At 44.2% G+C, this 23,555-nt stretch overlaps 1 protein-coding gene across 1 annotated transcript in view; it reads right to left on the bottom strand.

Moving 5' to 3' along the window:
- RTTN (rotatin) overlaps window positions 1-23,150 on the bottom strand; it is a 327,600-nt gene extending 304,450 nt beyond the window's left edge. Inside the window, exons 1-2 of the mRNA XM_069730984.1 lie at window positions 22,998-23,150; window positions 2,447-2,518 (exon numbers count right to left, since the gene is read on the bottom strand). Coding sequence (XP_069587085.1) covers window positions 2,447-2,477 — 31 coding nt within the window. The 5' untranslated portion in view covers window positions 2,478-2,518; window positions 22,998-23,150. The remainder of the gene's footprint in view (window positions 1-2,446; window positions 2,519-22,997) is intronic.
- Window positions 23,151-23,555: the final 405 nt, after the last annotated feature.

The raw sequence follows: 23,555 nt of genomic DNA, 5'->3' as shown, positions 1-23,555 counted from the left end.
TTAACTCGGCACATCAAGAAGCCCTCACACAGGCCCATCAACGTAAAAACAAAAAAGATACAAGTCAAAGAATATTATTTACCATATTATTATTTTTTTTTATTACAATTGTTTTTTTCACCAATTAAATAATAGATGTCTGGTATTGCTGTACTTGTATTAACCTGCAGAATCATACCACCAGGTGATATTTTCAGCACAATGAACGCAAAAAAGCAAAACAAAAAATAATGGAGATATTGGAGCCAGATTCACATTAATCCAAAATCTAATCTGGAAATTCTAGCAGAGAACTGTGACATATTGTGAAATGTACAGAACAGAAACATTAGAGTAGATGGGACATTGCAACCTTGAGACCATGCCCAAGAAAAGGTCCCAGATTTACCCAACGTTGCCAAATATTTAAAAGCTTAATTTATTTAGTTGGGGGATGAGCGTTCCTAGTAAAGCACATTTCCTGATCGGACGGCAATCAGCTGACAAACGCCATCATTCTCGGCAGCACATAAGAACAGATGAATGCTTTTGTGGTTTGGGTAGCATGAATGGAATGACAGGTTCCCTTTAATAAGAAGAATCTACAGTTGCTTCTCACAAAATTAGAATATGATCAAAACGTTCATTTATTTCAGTACTTCAATACAAAAGTGAAACTCATATTATATAGAGTCGCTACAAACAGAGTGATCTATTTCAAGTGTTTATTTCTGTTAATGTTGATGATTATGGCTTACAGCCAATGAAAACCCAAGTCATTATCTCAGTAAATTAATTTACTTTATAACACCAGCTTGAAAAATTATTTTAAAATCCGAAATGTTGGCCTACTGAAATGTATGTTCAGTAAATGCACTCAATACTTGGTCAAGGCTCCTTTTGCATCAATTACTGTATCAATGCGGCGTGGCATGGAGGCAATCAGCCTGTGGCACTGCTGAGGTGTTATGGAAACCCAGGTTGCTTTGATAGCAGCCTTCAGCTCTTCTACATTGTTTCGTCTGATGTCTCTCATCTTCCTCTTGACATTATCACATAGATTCTCTATGGGGTTAAGGTCAGTTGAGTTTGCTGGCCAATCAAGCACAGTGATACTGTTTTTACATCAGAAAAATGGCCGCGGGATGCCGCGCGTGCGCAGATGGCGATCGCGGCGGCCATTTTCCTGCAGCCGAGATGCGAACTCGGCTTCAGGAAAATGGCCACCGAGATCTCCATGTGCGCACGCGTGGCATCCTGCGGCCATTTCTTGAAGCCCCGGGAAGCCGAGAAGAACCATCTGCGCACGCGCGGCCTCACAAAGATGGCCGCGCCCACCGATAAACGGCTGAATAGCGCAGATCGCGCTATTTTCCTTCAAGCTGCGCAGTGGATTCGCCAGTTGGACATGCGCACACCACTACGCCACCAACGGAGATCTGGGGGAGAAACAGCGCTGTCACCACACCCATATGACCTGACCAGCGTGAGTGACAGCCCAAAACGGCGACTTTACAAAGGTATTTCGGCAGCATAGGTGGGGAATAAAGGCTCACAAAATACACTAATGTAAAGCACAGCTCTGCCCCTATTTAACGGTATTTGTAGCTCATCTTGAAAAAATGAGGTGACAGGTTCCCTTTAAGCAGCGTTTTACAGCACCAGCAAAAGCTATGGGATTTCAGCAATCTCATGCATATACATTGCTTTTTTTTCCTGCCTGAGTTGGAAAACTGCTGTGTTTTTTGCAAACTACAGCATGTCACATCTTTCAGCGCTTTTTCATCCGTTAAAAGTAATCGGTAAATGCAAAAAAAAAAAAAAAACAACACAGGTATCAGGCTTTCCTGAATTTTTGGTGCAAAAACCGAAGAGTTGCATCATGATTTTTTGGGGGGCACTAGCAGCATGCATTAGCAACCATAAAAGACAGCAAAAAAATGCAGTAAAATCGGCTTTTTGTAAGTAGCTTCTTAACTGGCAAGAGAGCAAGTTTTGCCTGTGGAAAACAATGCAGCAAAAACGCAACATGTGAACACAGCCTAAGTGTGCAGTCCGTGATTACTAAAGTAATGTGTCCGGATGTGAAAAAAAACACTGATGAGAAACACTGACTCACAATCAAACACTGTCGAAACGCGGATCCTAAACACTGGTGTACTGATCCATTACTGAGAACACTAGCACAGCAGGTTATACTATAGTAAATGTAAAAAAGCAACAGAAATCCAGTATAGAAAAAGAGCGAACATCTGAAAACAGCCTAAAGGACTTATCATGACTTCCCTATAAATAAGCATGCCTGCAGATTTATTTCGGAGAATACGCTGCGGCAGACACTTTACTGGGTAGACAAACTTTAATGTGTCTGGTCAGCCTAAGGTAACGTATAATGCTGGGAACGCTTCCTCACAGTAGTATTTATGTCTCTTCTATAATATAAAAGATATAGAAAAGGAGATCTCACCAAGTTTCTTCACCAGTGAAGACAAATCCATGATGGTTTGTTCAATTCCCAACTTTTTCACTGTATTAAGATCTGAAAAAAAAGATTTAAAAAAATCATGACTGTAAAGGCCTTCATACACAGCGGAAAAGGTGTGAAACTGTGGATTACGACCATAACAAACAATCGTTGGCCACCTCAGGGAAACTAAGGATTGTTTATTTCAACCAATTGCATATGTGGCACCCCTAGAGGTATTTGCCACAAATATAGTTACTGACACTGAATACAAATACTAAAATAGCAAGACTGCACTACCTCCTCCGGCCAGAAGGGGGAGCTCCAGAGACTCCCCTTGATCCATTCTGGTCTGAGAGAAGAACTGGCAGTTGGGCAGTTGGGCTAAGGAGCTGAAAGTGAGAGGTCATACAGCTGAATTTCTAACAGCCCTATGACGGTTTCCAGGCCCAAATCACCAGCTTGAGGAGAAGAGGGACAGAGAAAAAGGACATTGTGAGAACCGGGTAGCATTAATCACTACCCAGAACAGGCGCAAAGACGGATACCGGATCCGTGGCTGTATTCATTACATATAATACAGCAACCGGAAAAACGTGAGGTGATATCAGCTTCACTAGGGTCGGACGCAGCAACAGACACAGAGTTCAGCGGTACTCCCGGAGGGGGTAAGTCGATAAAAGGACTCGGGTTGCCCGTCGAACCAGGACCCGGAGGGGACAGATTGGGCCGGCAGCCAGTTCACATACAGCAGCAGGGCCACACAGATATTGCGTACAATAAGAGGCGAAGACCCCGGCAGGGTCAAAGTAACTCAGAGTTCCCATACAGACTCCGGTGACAGGACTGGTTGTAATCCTTTTTTGTTAAAGTAAACTGGTTAAACGTTTCAGTGCCTCAGTCTTTCATTTGGACAATAGCTATCTATCCAGGATTGGGATCATCACCGCTGGGAGAACCTGCTGCTGATCAAGTAAGTGCCTGTTCCCTCACGATACCCCTTACACTGTGCATTGCCTGAGGCCACAGCACCGGGTCAAGCCACCCGTGACATCCCCCTCAAGAGACAGACCCCATTGGTCCGGTGCTGGGTACCCCGGTCTCTCGGGCGTCACACATACCAATGTTGTTCAAAAGGCCAACTGAGCATGTTAGGTTTTTTTAAGCATTCATAAGCTCTAGCCGTATCATCGGGAAAAAAAAAAAAAAAGAATCAAACACGTCCAATACAGGCGGTTTACAGTTTAACCACTGCAGAAAGTGAACAGAATGCAGGGCAATGTAAATACAATACTGCTGTGCACATGTTCAGCCATTTGCAACATCTTTAAAAAGGCGTATAGGTTTGGAAACCATAACACAGTAAAAAGCATATTCAACCAAGAAAGCCACTCCCACCAAAAGCCACTCCCACCAAAAGCCACTCCCACCAAAAGCCACTCCCACCAAAAGCCACTCCCACCAAAAGCCACTCCCACCAAAAGCCACTCCCACCAAAAGCCACTCCCACCAAAAGCCACTCCCACCAAAAGCCACTCCCACCAAAAGCCACTCCCACCAAAAGCCACTCCCACCAAAAGCCACTCCCACCAAAAGCCACTCCCACCAAAAGCCACTCCCACCAAAAGCCACTCCCACCAAAAGCCACTCCCACCAAAAGCCACTCCCACCAAAAGCCACTCCCACCAAAAGCCACTCCCACGTTATATGTAAAGAAAGACACTCCCACCAAGAAAGCCACTCCCACGTTATATGTAAGGAAAGACACTCCCACCAAGACAGCCACTCCCACGTTATATGTTTAAACTATTGAAGAAAAATTCCTGTGACTGAGCCAAGGCAAAAATAAGGGCAAAACCACAAGCAAAGACAATTTGGGGGAAAATTAAAAGCTGGCTTTTTCACCCCTTCACCCCCCCCCAACCCCGTTTTCACCTTCATGACCAGGCCACATTTTACAATTCTGACAAGTGTCACTGTACATGATAACTCTGGAATGCTTCAACGAATCCCACCGATACGGAGAATGTTTTTTTTCTGATTTTTCATGACACGTTGTACTTCATGATACTTGCTCGATAGGACTTGCATTTATGAAAAAATAAAAATCGGAAATTTGCTAAGTTGAAGTGACTGAGGGGCCTATATAACAGAAACTACCCCAAATTTGACACCATCCTATAAACTGCACCCCTTAAGGTGCTCAACACCACATTCAAGCGGTGTATTAACCGTTTCACAGGAACTGAAGCAAGGTAGAAGGGAAAAAAAATGAACTTTTTTTTTTCCACAAAAAAAAAAAAAAATCATTTAAGAACCCATTTCTACTGTTTGGGCACACGGCTGAGCACAGAAGGGAAGGAGCACCATTTCACTTTTTTTGAAATCATTAGCGAACACAATGTCTCGTTTGGAGAGCCCGTGATGTGCTTAACCAATGGAAACCCCCACAAGTGACCCTATTTTGGAAACTAGACCCCTCAAAGAATGTATCTATACACTCCCTGACAGAAGTTACGTCGCTTATCCATGTTATGTAAATAAAAGCTTATAGCCTGATGTTAAATTCATCCATTGGTTGTATAAATTATTCTTTTGAAAGCTGAAACCCTCCGAAATGTGGTTTAGGTCAAGAAAATAAATTGTCATCAATGCAGAAATATTGATCAGTTAATGGACGCAGAATGGTCAAATTTTGGCAAGACAAAAGTTTTGTCGCCCACAGAAAGTGATGTGATATTCAAACAAATAATTAACTTAAAATACAAATATATGTTGCATAACATTGGTGAATGAAGTTGTGGTGCTATTGGAGTCATATTTAATATTTTGTGTGACTTCCATGAGCTTGAAGGACTGCGTCCATGCTTTTCAACAATGATTCATACAATTTATTAATGAAGTCATCAGGAATAGAAAAGAATGCACTCTTACATGCCTCCCAGAGTTCATCTAGATTCTTTGGTTTTGTCTTCCAAGCTTCCTCCTTCATCCTACCCCAAACATGCTCAATGATGTTCATGTTTGGTGACTGGGCTGGCCAGTACTTGAGCACCTTGATCTTTCTTGCCTGGAGGAACTTTGTTGTAGAGATGGATGTATGAGATGGAGCTCCATCCTGCTGCAGAATTTGGCCCCTTTTATGATTTGGAATATAAGAGGTAGCTAATACTTCTTCATATTTTAGGCTATTGATATTGCCTTCCACCTTGCAAATGATCCGCACACCCCCATACTGAATGTAACTCCAGACTATGATCTTTCCACCACCAAATTTAACTGTTTTCTGGCTGTATTTTGGATCCATACGGGCTCCAGTAGGTCTCCTGCAGCATTTTTGGCAGCTGTGGTGTAATTCTACTGAAGATTCATCAGAGAAATTCACCTTCTGCCACTTTTCCAGCGTCCATCTGTTTAGCAGGCTGTGGGACTTTGCAAATGTCACACAGTTTTTTATTTGCCTTTTGTTTAGTGCTGGCTTCTGGGCACTGATTCAACCCTGGAGGCCATTTCGAGACAGAATCCTACAAACTGTTCTATTTGACACAGGGACTTGAGGTGACCAGGTCTGTTGGAGCTCTGCTGCAGTGGAATAGAGGTTTGCTTTGGATTTTCCAACCAACAAACATTCCTCCTGAGCAGTTGTCTTGCGAGGTCTGGGCTTGTCTAACACATCTCCAGTCTCTTCAAATCTTTTTTTTAATTCTTTGTACTTGACGCTGAGACACATTAAAGGTGCCAGCCAGCTCTGCAGCGGATCTGGTCTTCAGCCTCTTGATAATCAAGGCTTTGGTCGCAGGGTGGATTTTTGTCATGTTGTCAGAGCTCAAGTTGCAGTTCAAGTGAAGGTCTGGGGTGCTGGGTTTCTTTTTATACACATACTAATTAACCCATCATTTTCTGAGCACAGGTGAGGATGTAAACTAGGATTGGGTGCATTATATGACCAGGCGACAAAACTTTTGTCTTGCCAAAATCTGACCATTCTGTGTCTATTAACTGATCAATAATTCTACATTGATGCCAATTTATTTTCTTAACATAAACCACATTTCGGAGGGTTTCAGCTTTCAAAAGAATTATTTATACAACCAATGGATGAATTTAACGTCAGGGTATAAGCTTTCATTTTCATAACATGGATAAGCCACATAACTGTCAGGGAGTGAACCCCAGGTGCATCACAAAAGTTTATAGCTGTGAGCTGTGAAAAATCAAATTTTTCTCACAATGTTCTTTTAGCCCCAATTTTTTTTACTTTCACACAAGTAACTAAAGAAATTGCACCATACAATTTGTTGTGCAATTTTGAAATTTCTTCTGAGTATGCCTATGTGGTCGAAAACAAGTTTTGAGGTGCCAGACCAGCAGAACCCCACATAAGTGACCTCATTTTACAAACTACCCCCTCAATAAATTCGTCTAGGGGTGCAGTGATGAATGGGGAATGTGGAAATGGGTAAAAATGACACTAAACTTTGTCTCACAATTTCTGCTGAATATAGAAATACCCCATATGTGGCTGTACAGTACTGCTTAGCTACACGGCGAGACTCGGAAGGGACAGAGCGATCTTTGCCTCCTGGAGCGCAGATTCTCCTAGAATAGTTTGCAGACTCCATATACAGAGCCCTTAAGTGCTACAAAAGCAGAGTCCCCCCCTCAAGTGACCCCATTTTGGAAAATATACCCATTTATCTACAGGTGGAGTGACGATTTTGACTTCATGGGCGTTTTCCAGAAAAATGTTGCTGAGTGAAAACTGCAAATCTGCTATTGTAGTGACCAGTACGTTATCCCCAGCCCGTGCTTTTGGAGACACGCACTTGTAAATTAGGCAGGATCATATTGCTACAGAAATAGCAAATATGTGGAAGCTAAGCTAATTGTGGTTTAGATAAACTGGGGCTAAGGCTACTTTCACACTAGCGTTAACTGCAATCCGTCACAATGCGTCGTTTTGCAGAAAAAACGCATCCTGCAAAAGTGCTTGCAGGATGCGTTTTTTCCCCATAGACTTGTATTGACGACGCATTGCGACGGATTGCCACACGTCGCATCCGTCGTGCGACGGATGCGTCGTGCTTCGGCGGACCGTCGGGAGCAAAAAATGCTACATGTAACGTTTTTTGCTCCTGACGGACTGCTTTTTCCGACCGCGAATGCGCGGCCGGAACTCCGCCCCCACCTCCTCGCACCTCACAATGGGGCAGCGGATGCGCCGGAGAAATGCATCCGCTGCCTCCATTGTGCAATGCGCTAAACGCTAGCGTCGGAATCTCTGCCTGACGCATTGCGACGGGGAGATTCCGACGCTAGTGTGAAAGTAGCCTCAGAAGGGAGGGGGGCATTTGGATTTGGGAGCAAAGAATTCACTGGATTTCTTTTGAGGGGTGAGGAGCCATTTCACTTTTCCAGAGCCTTTGTCCTACCAGTAACATAGAAGCCCCCTATATTTCCATTAACAGATGACAATTCTGAGTGGGGACTTTTTTTTGTGGTTTGAGTTTAATCTTTTATTGGGAACATTTTACATAACGTTTGGGATCACATTTATCTGGCTCTCTACGCTAACCACTTACTTTGGAGTTTCCATCTAAATCACTGAGTGACGTGATTCAGACGAAACACCCAAGGGATCCATTCACTATGAGGCAGCAGAGTTAAGGTACTTTCACACTAAACGACGCTGCAGCGATCCAGACAACGATCCGGATCGCTGCAGCGTCGCTGTTTGGTCGCTGGAGAGCTGTCACACAGACAGCTCTCCAGCGACCAACGATGCCGGTAACCAGGGTAAACATCGCGTTACTAAGCGCAGGGCCGCGCTTAGTAACCCGATGTTTACCCTGGTTACCGGCTTTAAAGTAAAAAAAACAAACGCTTCATACTTACCTTCTGCTGTCTGTCCCCGGCGCTCTGCTTCTCTGTACTGGCTGTGAGCACAGCGGCCGGAAAGCAGAGCGGTGACGTCAGCGCTCTGCTTTCCGGCCGCTGTGCTCACAGTGAGTGCGGGAAAGCACAGCGCCGAGGGACAGACAGCCGAAGGTAAGTATGAAGCGTTTGTTTTTTTTACTTTTAGGATGGTATCCAGGGTAAACATCGGGTTACTAAGCGCGGCCCTGCGCTTAGTAACCCGATGTTTACCCTGGTTACCAGCGAAGACATCGCTGAATCGGTGTCACACACGCCGATTCAGCGATGTCAGCAGGAGAGCCAGCGACCAAAGAAAGTGCTGGCCCTCTAGCCCCGAGCAACGACATCACAGCAGGATTCTGATCGCTGCTGCGTGTCACACTGAACAATATCGCTAGCCAGGACGCTGCAACGTCACGGATCGCTAGCGATATCGTTTAGTGTGAAGGTACCTTTACTCTGGACTCCGTCTGGCCTCTGGTCAGAGGTATCGTTCTTTTCAGAGGTGCACAAAACTGTGGCCAACGGCTCTTTGATGCAATCCTAAAAAGACGGACGCCATCGGCCTCATTAAAGGGAATCTTCTGCCGGGGGTTTCTGAATTACACATTTCAGAGATTTACACAGAAACCCTGATGCAAGCGCTCAGCGCAGAGTGCAGGATAAATGTGAGCAAAACCTTACTGCGATTTTCCTTGTGCTTTATAAGTGATTAGGCGACTTTATTCTTCGGATTGGTGCGATTACAGCGATACCAGATTTATATCGGGTTTTCATGTTTGGCTGCTGTTACACACAGACTTTTTTTTTTAAAAAACAAGTTTTTGCATAGCAATATATTGAGAGCTATCATTTTCCCATATATCGGCAGATGGAGTCATGTGAGGGCTTGTTTTTTGTGGGACAAGTTAACTTTTTTTTCTACTATTTTCGGGCATATGAAATTTGTTTATCACTTTCTTTGCCGGTTTATGTGAGGCAAAAAAAAAAAAAAAACACAACAGCATTTCAGGAATATAATTTTATGCCACCATTGCGTGTGGTAAAATTGATGAGGCAGCTGTATTCTTCGGGTCAGTACGATTGCAGCGATACCTCATTTAACGCTTAACAGTTAGCTTGAATAAATGTTGTTTATTATTTTTTTCATTTTTGGTACAGCTATTAATCCAAAGAAAGCCTCCTTTTTTATCTGCCATTATTCTTAGAGCTATAACGTTTTTTATTTTTCCACTTATGGAGCTGTATGGCGGCGTGTATTTTACGAGACAAGATGACATTTTCAGCTATACCATTTTTATTTACATTCGTCTTATTTATCGCATTTTATCCTACTTTTTGTTAGGCAGTATGATGAAAAAGCATTGCTTTTTTGCCTCTAATTTTTTTTTTCTTACGCTGTTCACTGAAGTGGTTAGCTAGTGGTACAGTTTCGTAGGTCGTTCCGGAAGTGACAATACCAAATGTACGTATTTTTTCATTTATTTATTCAAAAATATTTAGGAGTACAATATTTTAAATTTTGATTTTGTTTAAAAGACATTTTTACAGCTTTTTTTTACTATTTTATTTTGTCCCAGTATGGAACTTTCACGTTCAGCAGTGTGAAATGCTTCATCACTGTCAGTGCTGCCCTGACACAGGTTAGACCGTGCATTGGCACGATCTAATTACCATGCTAGCCCTGGTGACTTGGATGTCATAATGACAGCGTGCCATCGTGGCAATGATCGGTCCCTCGCGATGACAGGTGGGGGCAATGGATGGCAGAGGGAGCCCCCCTCCCTCTCTCTGCCTTCTAACTTAGAGGGTTAAACTGCCGGGGAGCGGTGAGTGCACCGCTCCGGACAGTGAGGGCGCCGCTCCTGACAGTGAGGGCCGGGTGTCAGCTATCATGTTAGCGGAGCACCTGGTGACGATCGCGCATGCACAGCTCCTGTGAGTGCAAAATCGCCTGGACATATCTATAAGTCCAAGAATGGGAAGTCCTTCCCAACTTGGATGTATTGATATGTGTAAGATCGTGCAGGGGTTAAAGACATCATTTGACATGCCTTCAGATGGATTTTTTTTTCCTTTTAATCAACCAAAGAACAACATTCATCAGAAATTACAAGTTGTAATAATTATTGCAAGGCATCGCCAACTACTAAAATACAGATAGCCAACTATAGGACTGGTCATCTCTTAATTAACAGCACAGATTCCACGCAAAATAGTAATTTTGAATCATCTGTGTTGTGCCATTCATTTTACAGGACTGTTATGAATAAACTGACAACTGGGTGTGTCCCTGCACAGTTTGGCACTGGACTGTCAGGTCAGGTAGTGTCGCAACGCCAACTGGTAACACCCAGCTTTCATTATTCTAGATCAGTGTTTCGCAAACTCCAGTCCTCACGGCCCCCACGTCATATTTTCAGAATTTCCTCTTGCACAAGTAAGAGAATTATTATCAAGGCATCAGAAATCGCCACTGATTCCTTCACCTGTGCAATACTAAGAAAATCCAGAAAACATGAATTGTTTGGGAAACACCAGGACTGTGGACTCCTCAATTTCCCTGACTCCGACCCCATAGCACTGGTCACTACGGAGCATGTACATAAGGTGCAGCACAGATTCATCTCAGCTAACAGCCGAGATCAGGAACAGAACAGACATTTATAGGACATATCATAACTTTCCCAAATTATGAAAACATTTACAGCACATCGTACTACTGTGCCGGATGTACTGTATATTTTAGGAGTCAGAGTTTGTCCATTTTATACCAACTCCACCAAAATGGAGACCGACTGACTCCACAGCCCCGGGAAGCACTGGTCTAGATGGAGTAACGGAATAATAGCACAACTCTAAGAACACTAGCCTCCAACTTGATTTACTATGGGAATACGAGTATTTACTAGGAGAGATGATAGCTTCTCTCTAACTCATGTAAGAGAGACAACTGTGGAAGTCCAGCATTTAATAAACTAGCACAAATATATAGAGTAGGCAGAATACAAATGAAAAAGCAGAATAAGGAGACCAACTAATTAGAGGAGTTGTCCACTAATCGGAGAACCCCCTTCTGAATCCCTACGTCCCACCCCAACCCTGTAAAATAATACCACCTATACTTGCCTCCGATGCAGGAGCCGTCCTGGTGTTGGCACTGGCTCTTCCAGGGCTCGCGACATTGTCACATGATCCTTGTGGCCAATCAGTGCCGGCTTCTCTCTCTCTCTCTCCTATGACGGTAACTGACATCTGGAGGAAGTGAGCGTGCAGCCACAGCTCTGACTTCCTGCAGATGTCCGATTTGCCTGAAGAAGGGGAAAGTGACCTGACTTATCTCATAGCTTACTACTTGTTGCCTAGGTTACTGGCCTCTGCAGTATGTTACAGATTGCTGGTTGCCTAGGTATACAGTTCTGGCTTGCAAGCACTGCTGTGTAGTTGCCTGGATTGCTGGCTCTGGCCAGCTCCCATGTCCAGGAATCCAAGGCTTGAACATGTGCACAGTTTGGGCCAGCGACGTGACCATGCTGCTGGCCCAAGCAGTCTTCTTAAGAGTATTCCCCCTGCAGGCATGCAGGAAGCCAGGAGGAAGGGGAGCGGCGTGCTCTTGAAGAATAAAGAAAACAAAAGGAGGGGGTGTGTGGGGAGAAATTTTGACAGTAAAGGCAAATTTGGCATAATCACTTACTAGCTAATATGTATGGGGAAGTTAACTGTCCCCAGGTGCCAGACATTAGGAAACGGAAGCGTGATATGCACAGTCTTTTGTTCTTATTGAAATAATCTCTCATATTGATGGTGGAAAGAGAGCATGTGATGGGGACAGAAAACCGGATCACCTCATCCTAAAATGAGGCAACATAGCAAGTCGCTCAGGGGTTACTGGATTTATGTGAAGCGCTCACTGGCACTGTATGTGATCACTCATTCACGTAGTATTAGCATCTTTGGCCACATGTTTACTCGTGACAATGTGATTGTAAAGGGGTTGTCCAGCAGTCAATTATTTTTTTTAAGCTATGGATTGATTAAAAATAATTAATGGAGGTCTACTTATCCCTCAGTGCCAGAGGGGATCCAGCACAGGCTCCGGAGATCTCCTCTGGCTCCAGCAGCGGAGACTGCCCCATTGGAAGCCCCAGCACCACCGCAGTAGCATGCGAATAGCAGAGAACATCATTGGATAGGCGATAGTGCGAGGGCTTCTGCATGGGGCAGACACCACTCCCAAAGCCAGCAGAAGAGATCCAGAGCAGCCTGTGCTGGATCGGCAGGGGCACTAGAAGGGGAGTATGTCTCCATAGATTATATTTAAATCAATCAATGGCTTAAAACAAAAAATATATATATATAGGTTTATTAATAATTTATAACATCAACCTGTTGCACAAGTTTACATATGTAACTAACAATTTAAAGCTGCAATCTGTAACATTATATTATGCAAACACTGAATCTATATATTTAATAATATTTTAATAATATTTTTATTTATAATAAAAAAAAAAAAAAAAAAAAAAAAAAGGTTCCTCGCATCATGTTCTCATACACTTTATGCAGTATTAGCCCTCTGTGTCTGTACTGCTACATACTTAGGCAGGTAACTGGTTCATGCAGCTTTACATGAACACCTGAGCCTTACACTATAGCTGGTCCGAATAACTAAAGCAATTGTTACCATCCACCTCTCATGTCTCCCTTTTCCCCATAGTTTGTAAGCTTGCGAGCAGGGCCCTCACTCCTCCTGGTATCTGTTTTGAACTGTATTTCTGTTATGCTGTAATGTCTATTGTCTGTACAAGTCCCCTCTATAATTTGTAAAGCGCTGCGGAATATGTTGGCGCTATATAAATAAAATTATTATTATTATTTATTATTATCTATGAAATTGTAATTACATTACTGCTCTAAAGAATAATAAATAAGATTTATCATATTTGGCTAGGTTCACAGCAAAGAAGGAATTGACCAACTTATGTGCTAAGTATTTTCATTCTTCTAGAGCAGCAGTGCAATTCCAATTTCATATATTCCTTGTTTGCATACAATAGCGTTACAGAGTGCAGCTTTAATTTGTTAGTTTTCTGTTTGGAAGTAATGGTCAGTCTTTGATATTTGTATGTACAAGTTTATATAGACTGATCATAAACTACATTTCAACCACTCGATCACCCATGTATCATACGGATTCTGCCGCGGAAATTGCCTGAAAAACCAGGAAACGCTCCAAAGAACGAGGATATGCATTTCTATGTAAAAATCCTTTGCTGTTCTTGTGTTCAGGATGTTTAACTTCTCAACAGCTTCAGGTTTCTAACGCAATCAAGCACTTAGAAGAAACAAGCTGACCATTTTTCAAGCATTTTCTGCTCTAAAGATGCTCTGTACTTTACAAAGGAAAAGCTCAGAAGATGTCGGGGCGTCTTTTTGAGCATTTTGCCAGCATCTTGGCTTTAACCCCTTTAAGGACCATGGAATTTTTTTAGTTTTTGCATATTCATCTTTTCCTCACCTTCTTCGAAAAGCCATAATGTCTATATTAGTAATGAGCAAATAGTTAAATATTCGGATTCGGTAAAATGGCACAAATAATTTCTAATATCCGTGTATTTATACCGAGTAACTAATCCAATGCAAGTCAATGGGAAAGCTTAATATTTTTCTGCTGGACCCAACAAACAGGTCTGAGGGCATGGGGAAAAAAGCTGAAAAGGAAGGGAAAGTGCTAAAACTAAATGGGAACAGCATAGAGAAGACGCCTGCATGCCTTTCTGACTCACACCGCGCGACAGATGAAAACCCGGCAATGCATCTGCCTCATACAGCAAAATCACAGCAGGAGCCGACAGGATAGAATAGACAGATTACATACAGTATATACACACAGAACAGATAGATATATAGAGGTCAGTGACATAAAATTAGTTTAGTGTGTGCGCAGCTTACTGTACATGTATTTAATTATTAACCCCTTTCTGCCATACGACGTACTATACCGTCGAGGTGGGGTGGGCCCGTATGCCCACCCACGGGATAGTACGTCATACGCGATCGGCCGCGCTCACGGGGGGAGCGCGGCCGAGTGTCAGCTGCCTATCGCAGCGGACATCCGGCACTATGTGCCAGGAGCGGTCACGGACCGCCCCCGGCACATTAACCCCCGGCAAACAGCGATCAAACATGATCGCGGTGTGCCAGCGGTGCAGGGAAGCATCGCACAGGGAGGGGGCTCCCTGCGTGCTTCCCTGAGCATTGCTACGAGGGTCTCCTACCTTCCTCCCTGCAGCAGGCCCGGATCCAATATGGCCGCGGCATCTGGGTCCTGCAGGGAGGGAGGTGGCTTACCAAGTGCCAGCTTAGAGCGGGCGCTTGGTAAGGCTGCACTGTTCTGAGACAGATCGGTGATCTGACAGAGTGCTGTGCAAACTGTCAGATCACCGATCTGTGATGTCCCCCCCCCGGGACAAAGTAAAAAATAAAATCCAAATGTGTAAAAAAAAATAAAAAAAAAAATTCATAAATAATGAAAAAAAATATATATATTATTCCCATAAATACATTTCTTTATCTAAATAACAAAAAAAAATATTAATACACATATTTAGTATCGCCGCGTCCGTAACGACCCGACCTATAAAACTGGCCCACTAGGTAACCCCTTCAGTAAACACCGTAAGAAAAAAAAAAAAAAAACAAGGCAAAAAAACGCTTTATCATCATACCGCCGAACAAAAAGTGGAATAACACGCGATCAAAAAGACAGACATAAATAACAATGGTACCGCTGAAAACGGCATCTTGCCACCATGCAGCATCATCAGCAAAAAAATTAAAAAGTTATAGTCCTCAGAATAAAGCGATGCAAAAATTATTATTTTTTCTATAAAATAGTTTTTATCGTATAAAAGCGCCAAAACATAAAAAAAATGATATACGGTAAATGAGGTATCGCTGTAATCGTACTGACCCGAAGAATAAAACTGCTTCATCAATTTTACCAAATGCGGAACGGTATAAACGCCTCCCCCAAAAGAAATTCATGAATAGCTGGTTTTTGGTCATTCTGCCTCACAAAAATCGGAATAAAAAGCGATAAAAAAAAAAGTCACGTGCCCGAAAATGTTACCAATAAAAACGGAAGCTCGTCCCGCAAAAAACAAGACCTCACATGACTCTGTGGACCAAAATATGGAAATATTATAGCTCTCAAAATGTGGTAACGCAAAAAATATTTTACGCAAAAAATATTTTTTGCAATAAAAAGCGTCTTTCAGTGTGTGACGCCTGCCAATCATAAAAAACCCCTAAAAACCCAATCTTGCCTTGCGCAGGCGTGTACTACGGAGGACATAGAATGAACTTCAATCCAATATTGCGGCCAGCATGCAGCCAGCGGATAAGGAAAGGGTGAATCACCCGAAAACTCCGCCCATATGACCGAAAACCGGTCCCGCCAAATTCAGGTGACAGGTTCCCTTTAATAAATCTTAATTAAACCATACTTACAACATCGCTAATTACACTGACACCATTGTATTCTGCAAAAGAGTTAAAATAACAAACAACAATATTCCTCACCTTTCTGCAAAGATAATAATTAGTGATGAGCGAGTATACTCATTGCTCGGGTTTTCCCGAGCACGCTCGGGTGATCGAGTATTTGTGAGTGCTCGGAGATTTAGTTTTCGTCGCCTCAGCTGCATGATTTATGGCTGCTAGCCAGCATGAGTACATGTGGGGGTTGCCTGGTTGCTAGGGAATCCCCACATGTATTCAAGCTGTCCAGCAGCTGTAAATTATGCAGCTGAGGCGACGAAAACTAAGTCTCCGAGCACTCACAAATACTCAGAGATCACCCGAGCGTGCTCGGGAAAACCGGAGCAACAAGTATGCTCGCTCATCACTAATAATAATCCATTTGTCCTACGACGGGTCTATCTCTGCTACATCTAGATGGCATGATGCGACCATGCAGCCTGTCATCCAGCAGAGACATTGAGCAGCGTCTGCCATCACTGCCCAGTGTCTCGTGGTGAACTAGTAGGACCTATCTGCCGTCACTGGGAGTTCAAGAAAGTTCTCACACTACTGGTGCCGTGAGAAAGGTCCTGCGAGTTCACAGCCAATGAACTCACTTAACCTATCTGATGTCAGCACGAGCGCCGATAGAAATTTTCCCACAGCGCTCGCACTAACGTCAAAATGCTACTGGAGATGTTAGCGTCTGTGTGTGTAATACTTGTGGCTCTCGCGTAGTAACCGCATCAGTACCACACGGCGGGCGCCAGGGAAGCAGTGATACAATAAGCAGTGTTCCCTGGCGCCTGGGGCTGAAGACTCCCCTGCTCTACCAGCGATCAACACGAGTACGGGAGAATGATGAGAGTTATATTCAAGTGAGAATAATGACAGCAAGCGGCGGCTTTTGGGACTATTACTCCCATCAGCCTACACCAGCTGCCGCTCATAACAGTGACAGCAGGAGCGGCTGACGAGAGTATTCTTCACCTGCCGCCTCCACTATAAGTAAAGAAATGAATGAAAAAAACGGCATGGGTTCCCCTGCATTTTCTATAATCAGCCAGGCAAAAACTGTCAGCTTGGGGCTGCAACCTTCAGCAATGCTGGTTATTAAGAATAGAGGGGTCCCCAAGCCATATTTTTATTTAATAAATAAAAAAAAAAACGGCGTGGGGGTCTCCTTCATTTTTGACAACCAGCCTTGCTAAAGTGGACAGCTGGGGGCTGGTATTCTCAGGCTGGTAAGGGGCCATGGATATCGATCCCCCCAGCCTAAAAATAGCAGCCCACAGCTGCCCAGAAAAGGCACATCTATTAAATGCGCCATTTCTAGAGCTTTGCCCGCTTCTTCCCACTTGCCCTGTAGCGGTGGCAAGTGGGGTTCATATTTGTGAGGTTGATGTCAACTTTGTATTGTCAGGTGACATCAAGTCCATGGCTTAGTAATGGAGAGGCGTCTATAAGACACCTCTCCATTACTAATCCTATAGTTATATGGTAAATAAAAACAAAGCCAGGATAAAGTACTTTATTAGAAATAAACCAAAACACACTTTTCCATTTAAATTTAAAAATAAAACAGTTATACTCACCTAACGCCTAATTCCACAGGATCCCTCGTCTCCTGTAAGAAGACTAAAATAAGAAAAACAATAATATCCATCACCTCACCGTTGTACAGTCCAAAGCCATAATCCATGTCTGAGGGATAAACAGTTTTTAACCTGGATGGTGCCAAGATGCGACTAGGGGCTGGTGAACCACTGGTGAATGAGTTCCTGCGGGCGCAGCTTCAGTGACGTCATCGAGGTTACCTCCGGTCACTGAGGCCATGTTCCCAGCCCAAAAAAAAAAGTAATTAGATCACCGCAGTTCAAGCTCAGTGACTTCACCGTAAGAATTTCTCACCGTGATCTACAGTGAAGTCACTGAGCTTGAACTGCGAACTCACTGTCTTTTTCCCACGGTGCTGAAGTCACCGCAGTTCAGCCCAGCTGGGAACGCAGCCTCAATGACCAAAGGTAACCTCAATTTCGTCACCACTAGTCACTGACACTGTGCTCGCAGCAGCTCATTCACCAGTGGTTCTCAGCCTGGAGGGTCGCATCTTGACACCATCCATATTGAAAACTATTAATCCCCAGACATGGATTACGGCGTGGGATAGACGACGGAGAGGTGAAGGTATAGTTTTTCTTATTTTAGTTTTACTACAGGAGACGAGGGATTCAGTGGAATTAGGAGTTAGGTGAGTATAACTGTGTATTATCTACTATATAATTGTCTAAGGGTCACTTACGTCTTTCTGTCCTTCTGTCTTTCACAAATATTCATTGGCCTCTGTCTGTCATGGAATCCAAGTCGCTGATTGGTCTCGCCAGCTACCTGTCATGGCGGCCGCGACCAATCAGCGACAACCACAATCCGATTAGTCCCTCCCTACTCCCCTGCAGTCAGCGCCCGCTCCATACTCCCTGCAGTCACCGCTCACACAGGGTTAATGCCAGCGGTAACGGACCGCGTTATGCCGTGGGTAGCTCACTCCGTTACAACCGCTATTAACCCTGTGTGACCAAGTTTTTACTATTGATAATGCCTATGCAGCGTCAATAGTAAAAACATCTAATGATAAAAATAATAAAAAATCATATACTCACCTTTCGCGACGCTCCGGTGACCTCCGGCAGGTTCCGGTGCCAAGAATAGTATGGGAGAAGGACCTGCCATGGCGTCACGGTCATGTGACCGCAACGTCATCACAGGCCCTGCACGCCTGCACGAGAAGGACCTGCCATGACGTCACGGTCATGTGACCGCGACGTCATCACAGCGCCTTCGCGAGAACGACCGCGATGTCATCACAGGTCCTGTGACATACGTGGCTGGGCAATATACTACGTGGCTCTGTGCTGTATACTACGTCGCTGTGCAATATACTACGTGGTGCTGGGCAATATACTACGTGGGGGGGCAATATACTACGTGGGCTGTGTTATACACTACTTGGCTGTGCTATATTTCTCTGCTGTATCTGTGCATCATGAATCGTGGTATGTGTTAAAGAGGGGGGCCCAATGAGACTCGTTCGCCCGGGGTCCTCAAAAACCTGGAGCCGGCCCTGGCTTCACTGATTGGTCACGCCTGGCCGCAGTGCGCACGGAATTTGAACCACGCTTCGCTAATTGGTCGCGGCCGGCCGGACGAATCCTGTGTATAAATTGCATTATTCTGAAAACTTCATAAATAAACTACATACATATTCTAGAATACCGGATGTGTTAGACTCGGGCCACCATCTAATTTTTAAATAAACATGGAAAAGGGTGTTTTGTTTTATTACTAACAAAAGACTTACGGTAATTCTTGCTGCGTATTTACCATATAACTATAGAATTAGTAAAGGATAGGCATCTTATATAGACACCTTTCCATTAGCCGTGGCCTTGATATCACCTGACAATACAAAGGTGACAACCCCACAAATATGAACCTCACTTGCCACCGCTACAAGGCAAGTGGGAAGAGCCGGGCAATGCGCCAGAACTGGTGCATCTAACAGATGCTCCTTTTCTGGGTGGTTGTGGATTGCTATTTTTAAGATGCAGGGGGCTAATATCCATGGCCCCTTACCAGCCTCAGAATACCAGCCCCCAGCTGCCTGCTTTAGCAAGCCTGGATGTCAAAAATGGGGGCACCACACGCCATTTTTTAAAATTATTTATATAATTTAAAAATATGGTGTGGGGACCCCCCTATTTTTGATAATCAGCCTTGCTGAAGCTGAAATCTGAGGGTTGCAGCCTCCAGCTTTGAGTTTTGCCTGGCTGGTTATCAAAAATAAGGGGAACTCATGCCAGTTTTTTTTTTTTTTAATTATTTACAGCGCAGGAGTCAGCCAATCATTACACCCATCCGCCGCTCGTGCTCTCACTTATTAGTGGCAGCAGGTGTTGGCTGATGAGAGCTGTAGTCCCGTCAGTTGACACCAGTGACCTGAGGTGAACATTATACCTCCAATCACAGCTGCTGTCTTTTGACAGCATGGGAACCGCATTTATCTGGCCGGCGGGGATGATTTCACCGCTGATCAGAAGCGGAGTTTGCTGCGTTATCATGCACATAACACGACAAACACCCGGTGTTCGGGCAGCCAATCACAGTAATGCCACACCAAATGTATTCACTCATCACTAGTCTTTGTCTGACGACAGACATATGATGGCTGATTTTTTTCGGGACGACTCGTAGTTTTGAATGGCACCATTCATTTTACCATGTAATGTACTGAAAAATAAATTGAAATGGGGAAAAATATGCTATGTCACGATTTTTGGGGGAACGTTTTTTTACATTATTCCTTAGACAAAGGAGTGCGCAGCTTGGTAGTGATAAAATACTAGTATCAAATACAATAGTGAATAATAAGAACGTAAATATTACCAAGCGGCTGGACAAATTAATCTGTATATAACAGGACAGTCGGAAACTGAACTATAGACAACACGAGAGAGCAACAACCTGACGAAGGCAAAAGTGCCGAAACGCACGTTGGGGAGGACGCCATCCAGGTGCCAGGGATTCATAGCTTCACTGTAAGTGCTTTATTACACTCCTATCACATTACACACACCTCCGCTACCAACCCGCAGTGTTCCTATGTCACTGTATTGGCATATCTGCCCTCAGCTGTTTTCACTTGTTTGCGGTGACCATTCGTTTTCACACTGTGTTTTTACTATTGTTGACATTTTTTCACATTTTTTTCTATTTTTTTCTTTCATTGAGTATATTTAAAATGGTTTCACTATTTTACATCACTTTAGGCTTTATATGTGAGATATGCGACACTTTTTTCTGCCCTCTTGTTCACCTGTCAGTTTTAACCTACTACTCACATGATATACATGAATGTGTCGTAGTTTTATCCCTGGACGTGCCTCCTTTTTTTTTAGAATTTTATATAATTCTGTGGTAAATTATTTGGGGTTTTTTGGCATTATGGCCAGTAACAATTTTTAAAATTTACCTTTGTACCTGTATGTATTTTCCCTAATTGGCTACTATTCACTTATTTCTATTTTATATTAATAAAATCAACACTATTGGTCTGCTTGGTCGGCTTTTGTTGCTCTGTCGTGTTGTCTTTACGTTATTCTTAGTGTGATAAAAAGGACCTGGAAGCAGGATTGCCCAGATCAGTCTGAATACAGCGATTCAAAAAGTACAACAATTTTTTTTCTATTTAAAGGGAACCTGTCACCCCCAAAATCAAAGATGAGCTAAGCCCACCGGCATCAGAGGCTTATCTAGAACATTCCGTAATGCTGTAAATAAGCCCCCAATGTAACCTGAAAGATGAGAAAAAGAGGTTATATTATACTCACCCAGGGGCGATCCGGTCTGATGGCCGTTGCAGTCCGGTCCGGTGCCTCCCATCTTCATAGGATGACGTCCTCTTCTTGTCTTCACGCTGCGGCTCCGGCGCACTTTGTCTGCCCTGTTGAGGGCAGAGCAAAGTACTGCAGTGCGCAGGCGTTGAGCCTCTCTGAACTTTCCCGGCACCTGCGCACTGCAGTACTTTGCTCTGCCCTCATCAGGGCAGACATGGTGTGCCAGAGCCACAGCGTGAAGACAAGAAGAGGACGTCATCCTATGAAGATGGGAGGCCCCGGACCGGACCGCAACCGACATCAGACAGGACCGCAGCGGGACCGCCCCTGGGTGAGTATAATATAACCTCTTTTTATCATCTTTCAGGCATTACAGAATACTGTAGATAAGCCCCTGATGCCGGTGGAATAAGCTCATCTTCGATTTTTGGGGGTGACAGGTTCCCTTTAATTGATGAAAGAAAAGAATTTATTTTTACTTTGTAACCCATAAGATTTTGATTTTCTATTGATTGGGCCACATGATAGCTTGTTTTTTGTGCAGAGAACTGACAGTTTTGGCGAACTAATTCTGCATACACAAGATCCCTCCATAGCTTGTTAATTAATTACATTTTTTTTTAGGTATGTGAGGTGACATAAAAATGCAATGTTGAAGTTTTATTTTTTTACTGCATTAACTGGTGAGGAATAGAGCTGGAGTGACGCAGGCTTCAGATCTTCAGTCTCATTTGCATATCAATTCAATCGCAGATTTCTCAGTAATGAAGGAACGGACCGGCCATGGAAAGGTCATTGCTGGACTTATCTAGGAAAGAGCTACATGTGCAAATAAACATGTACATCTGGAAGTGAGAAGCACCAGACAACCCCTTTATTACACCTGCATGCTCCCATCTCGCCTGGCGTGATGCACTGCATGCTGGGTGATTCAGCTGTAATGGTGACTGTCACATTGGGAACGTAGTGTGGACGCATCTGATTCAAATAAGCAGGAAATCGGGTGCACACGTCATACGCAAATCAGGTCAGAAGTGCACTGGGGAGGAGTCACTGCACTCAGGCAGCTTTTCCTAAGTGCAGTGACACGCCCCTAGTGCACTTTCAGCCTGATTTACATATGGCTTCTACGCTATAGTTCTCACAACTGGCACGCCGAATCTATGCAGTAGAGGTGTCCTTTTTATTGGGGGCCAGGCTCCCATACGACCAACCTGATGCGTCCACTTTTAAAATTGTGTTGCAGCATTCCCTTTAAAATTGACCACACGTTATACAATTACGGTCTACTCACCTCTCACAGCGGCAGCGGTCCAGGAGGGCGATGGGACACTGTTGTGTCACTCAACCGCTGCAGCTCATCCATCAATCTAGCAGGGCGGACAGCCAGGCTGACAACATAGCACTGGCTGCAGCCGATCAGCGGCACTGACCTGATAGAGCGCGGGCTGCTCAGACCAGTAGTGGACAACCCCTTTAATTCTCGGATCACCCACCTTTATTGCTCACGTGTAATGGCAGACAATGGGGGCACAATATAACACACAGAGAGAACAAGGCGCAGACCCCAGCACTACAGTGCAATGATGCTGTGCATGTCACCTCTGACCTTCTCCCCCATACAGCTGTCACTGCCATCATCTGCATGCAATAAACAGCTGAAGGCTTGCTGGGCTTTGTAGTGCATGACAGGTACGATGTGAACACCCAGAGCCACCTACCTGCTCCAGTCACAAGGCAGCTCTGTCACCGGCCAGGGCGGCTCCGCTCACGGGTCATGCAGTGCAGGGCAAGCGGCCGCCCGGTGTAACGGACACTCACTGCACACACTGACCTGAAGCCTACACTTCCCGGCTGACGGCAGCCCCGCCCACACTGCCATTCATCGCTAATCCAGCGTAGCTCTAACCACAGACCAATCAGCGGGCCGATTACAGCTGCTTGTACGTGAGGCATCCATGAGACAAGCGCTGCGATTGGCTGCCGGAGGCGGTTGTGACTGTGTATCTGCTGCTGTGGAGGGAAGAAAGGAGGGAGATTTGTAAACGTTCCTGGTGAAGCGAGCGCTCGGTACCTTGTGCTGCGGGACCTCACCGGAGCGCCTGTCCCGTCTGCGGCATTTCACATGGACATTTGTAGCTCTCACCTATCTAGTGCTGTATAGAAGAATGATGTTTTCACACATAACAAATTTTTTTACGTTTCCTTTTTTTCCTAAAATTGCTGTGACTACGTGACTTGGAAGCCAGTGGTGAAATATAAGGCCACGGTCACACGTT

The sequence above is a fragment of the Ranitomeya imitator genome, chromosome 6, assembly GCF_032444005.1.
Source record: "Ranitomeya imitator isolate aRanImi1 chromosome 6, aRanImi1.pri, whole genome shotgun sequence".
NCBI lineage: Eukaryota > Metazoa > Chordata > Amphibia > Anura > Dendrobatidae > Ranitomeya > Ranitomeya imitator.
The sequence above is the reverse complement of the archived record's forward strand: the minus strand, read 5'-3'. Positions and strand labels throughout refer to the sequence as shown.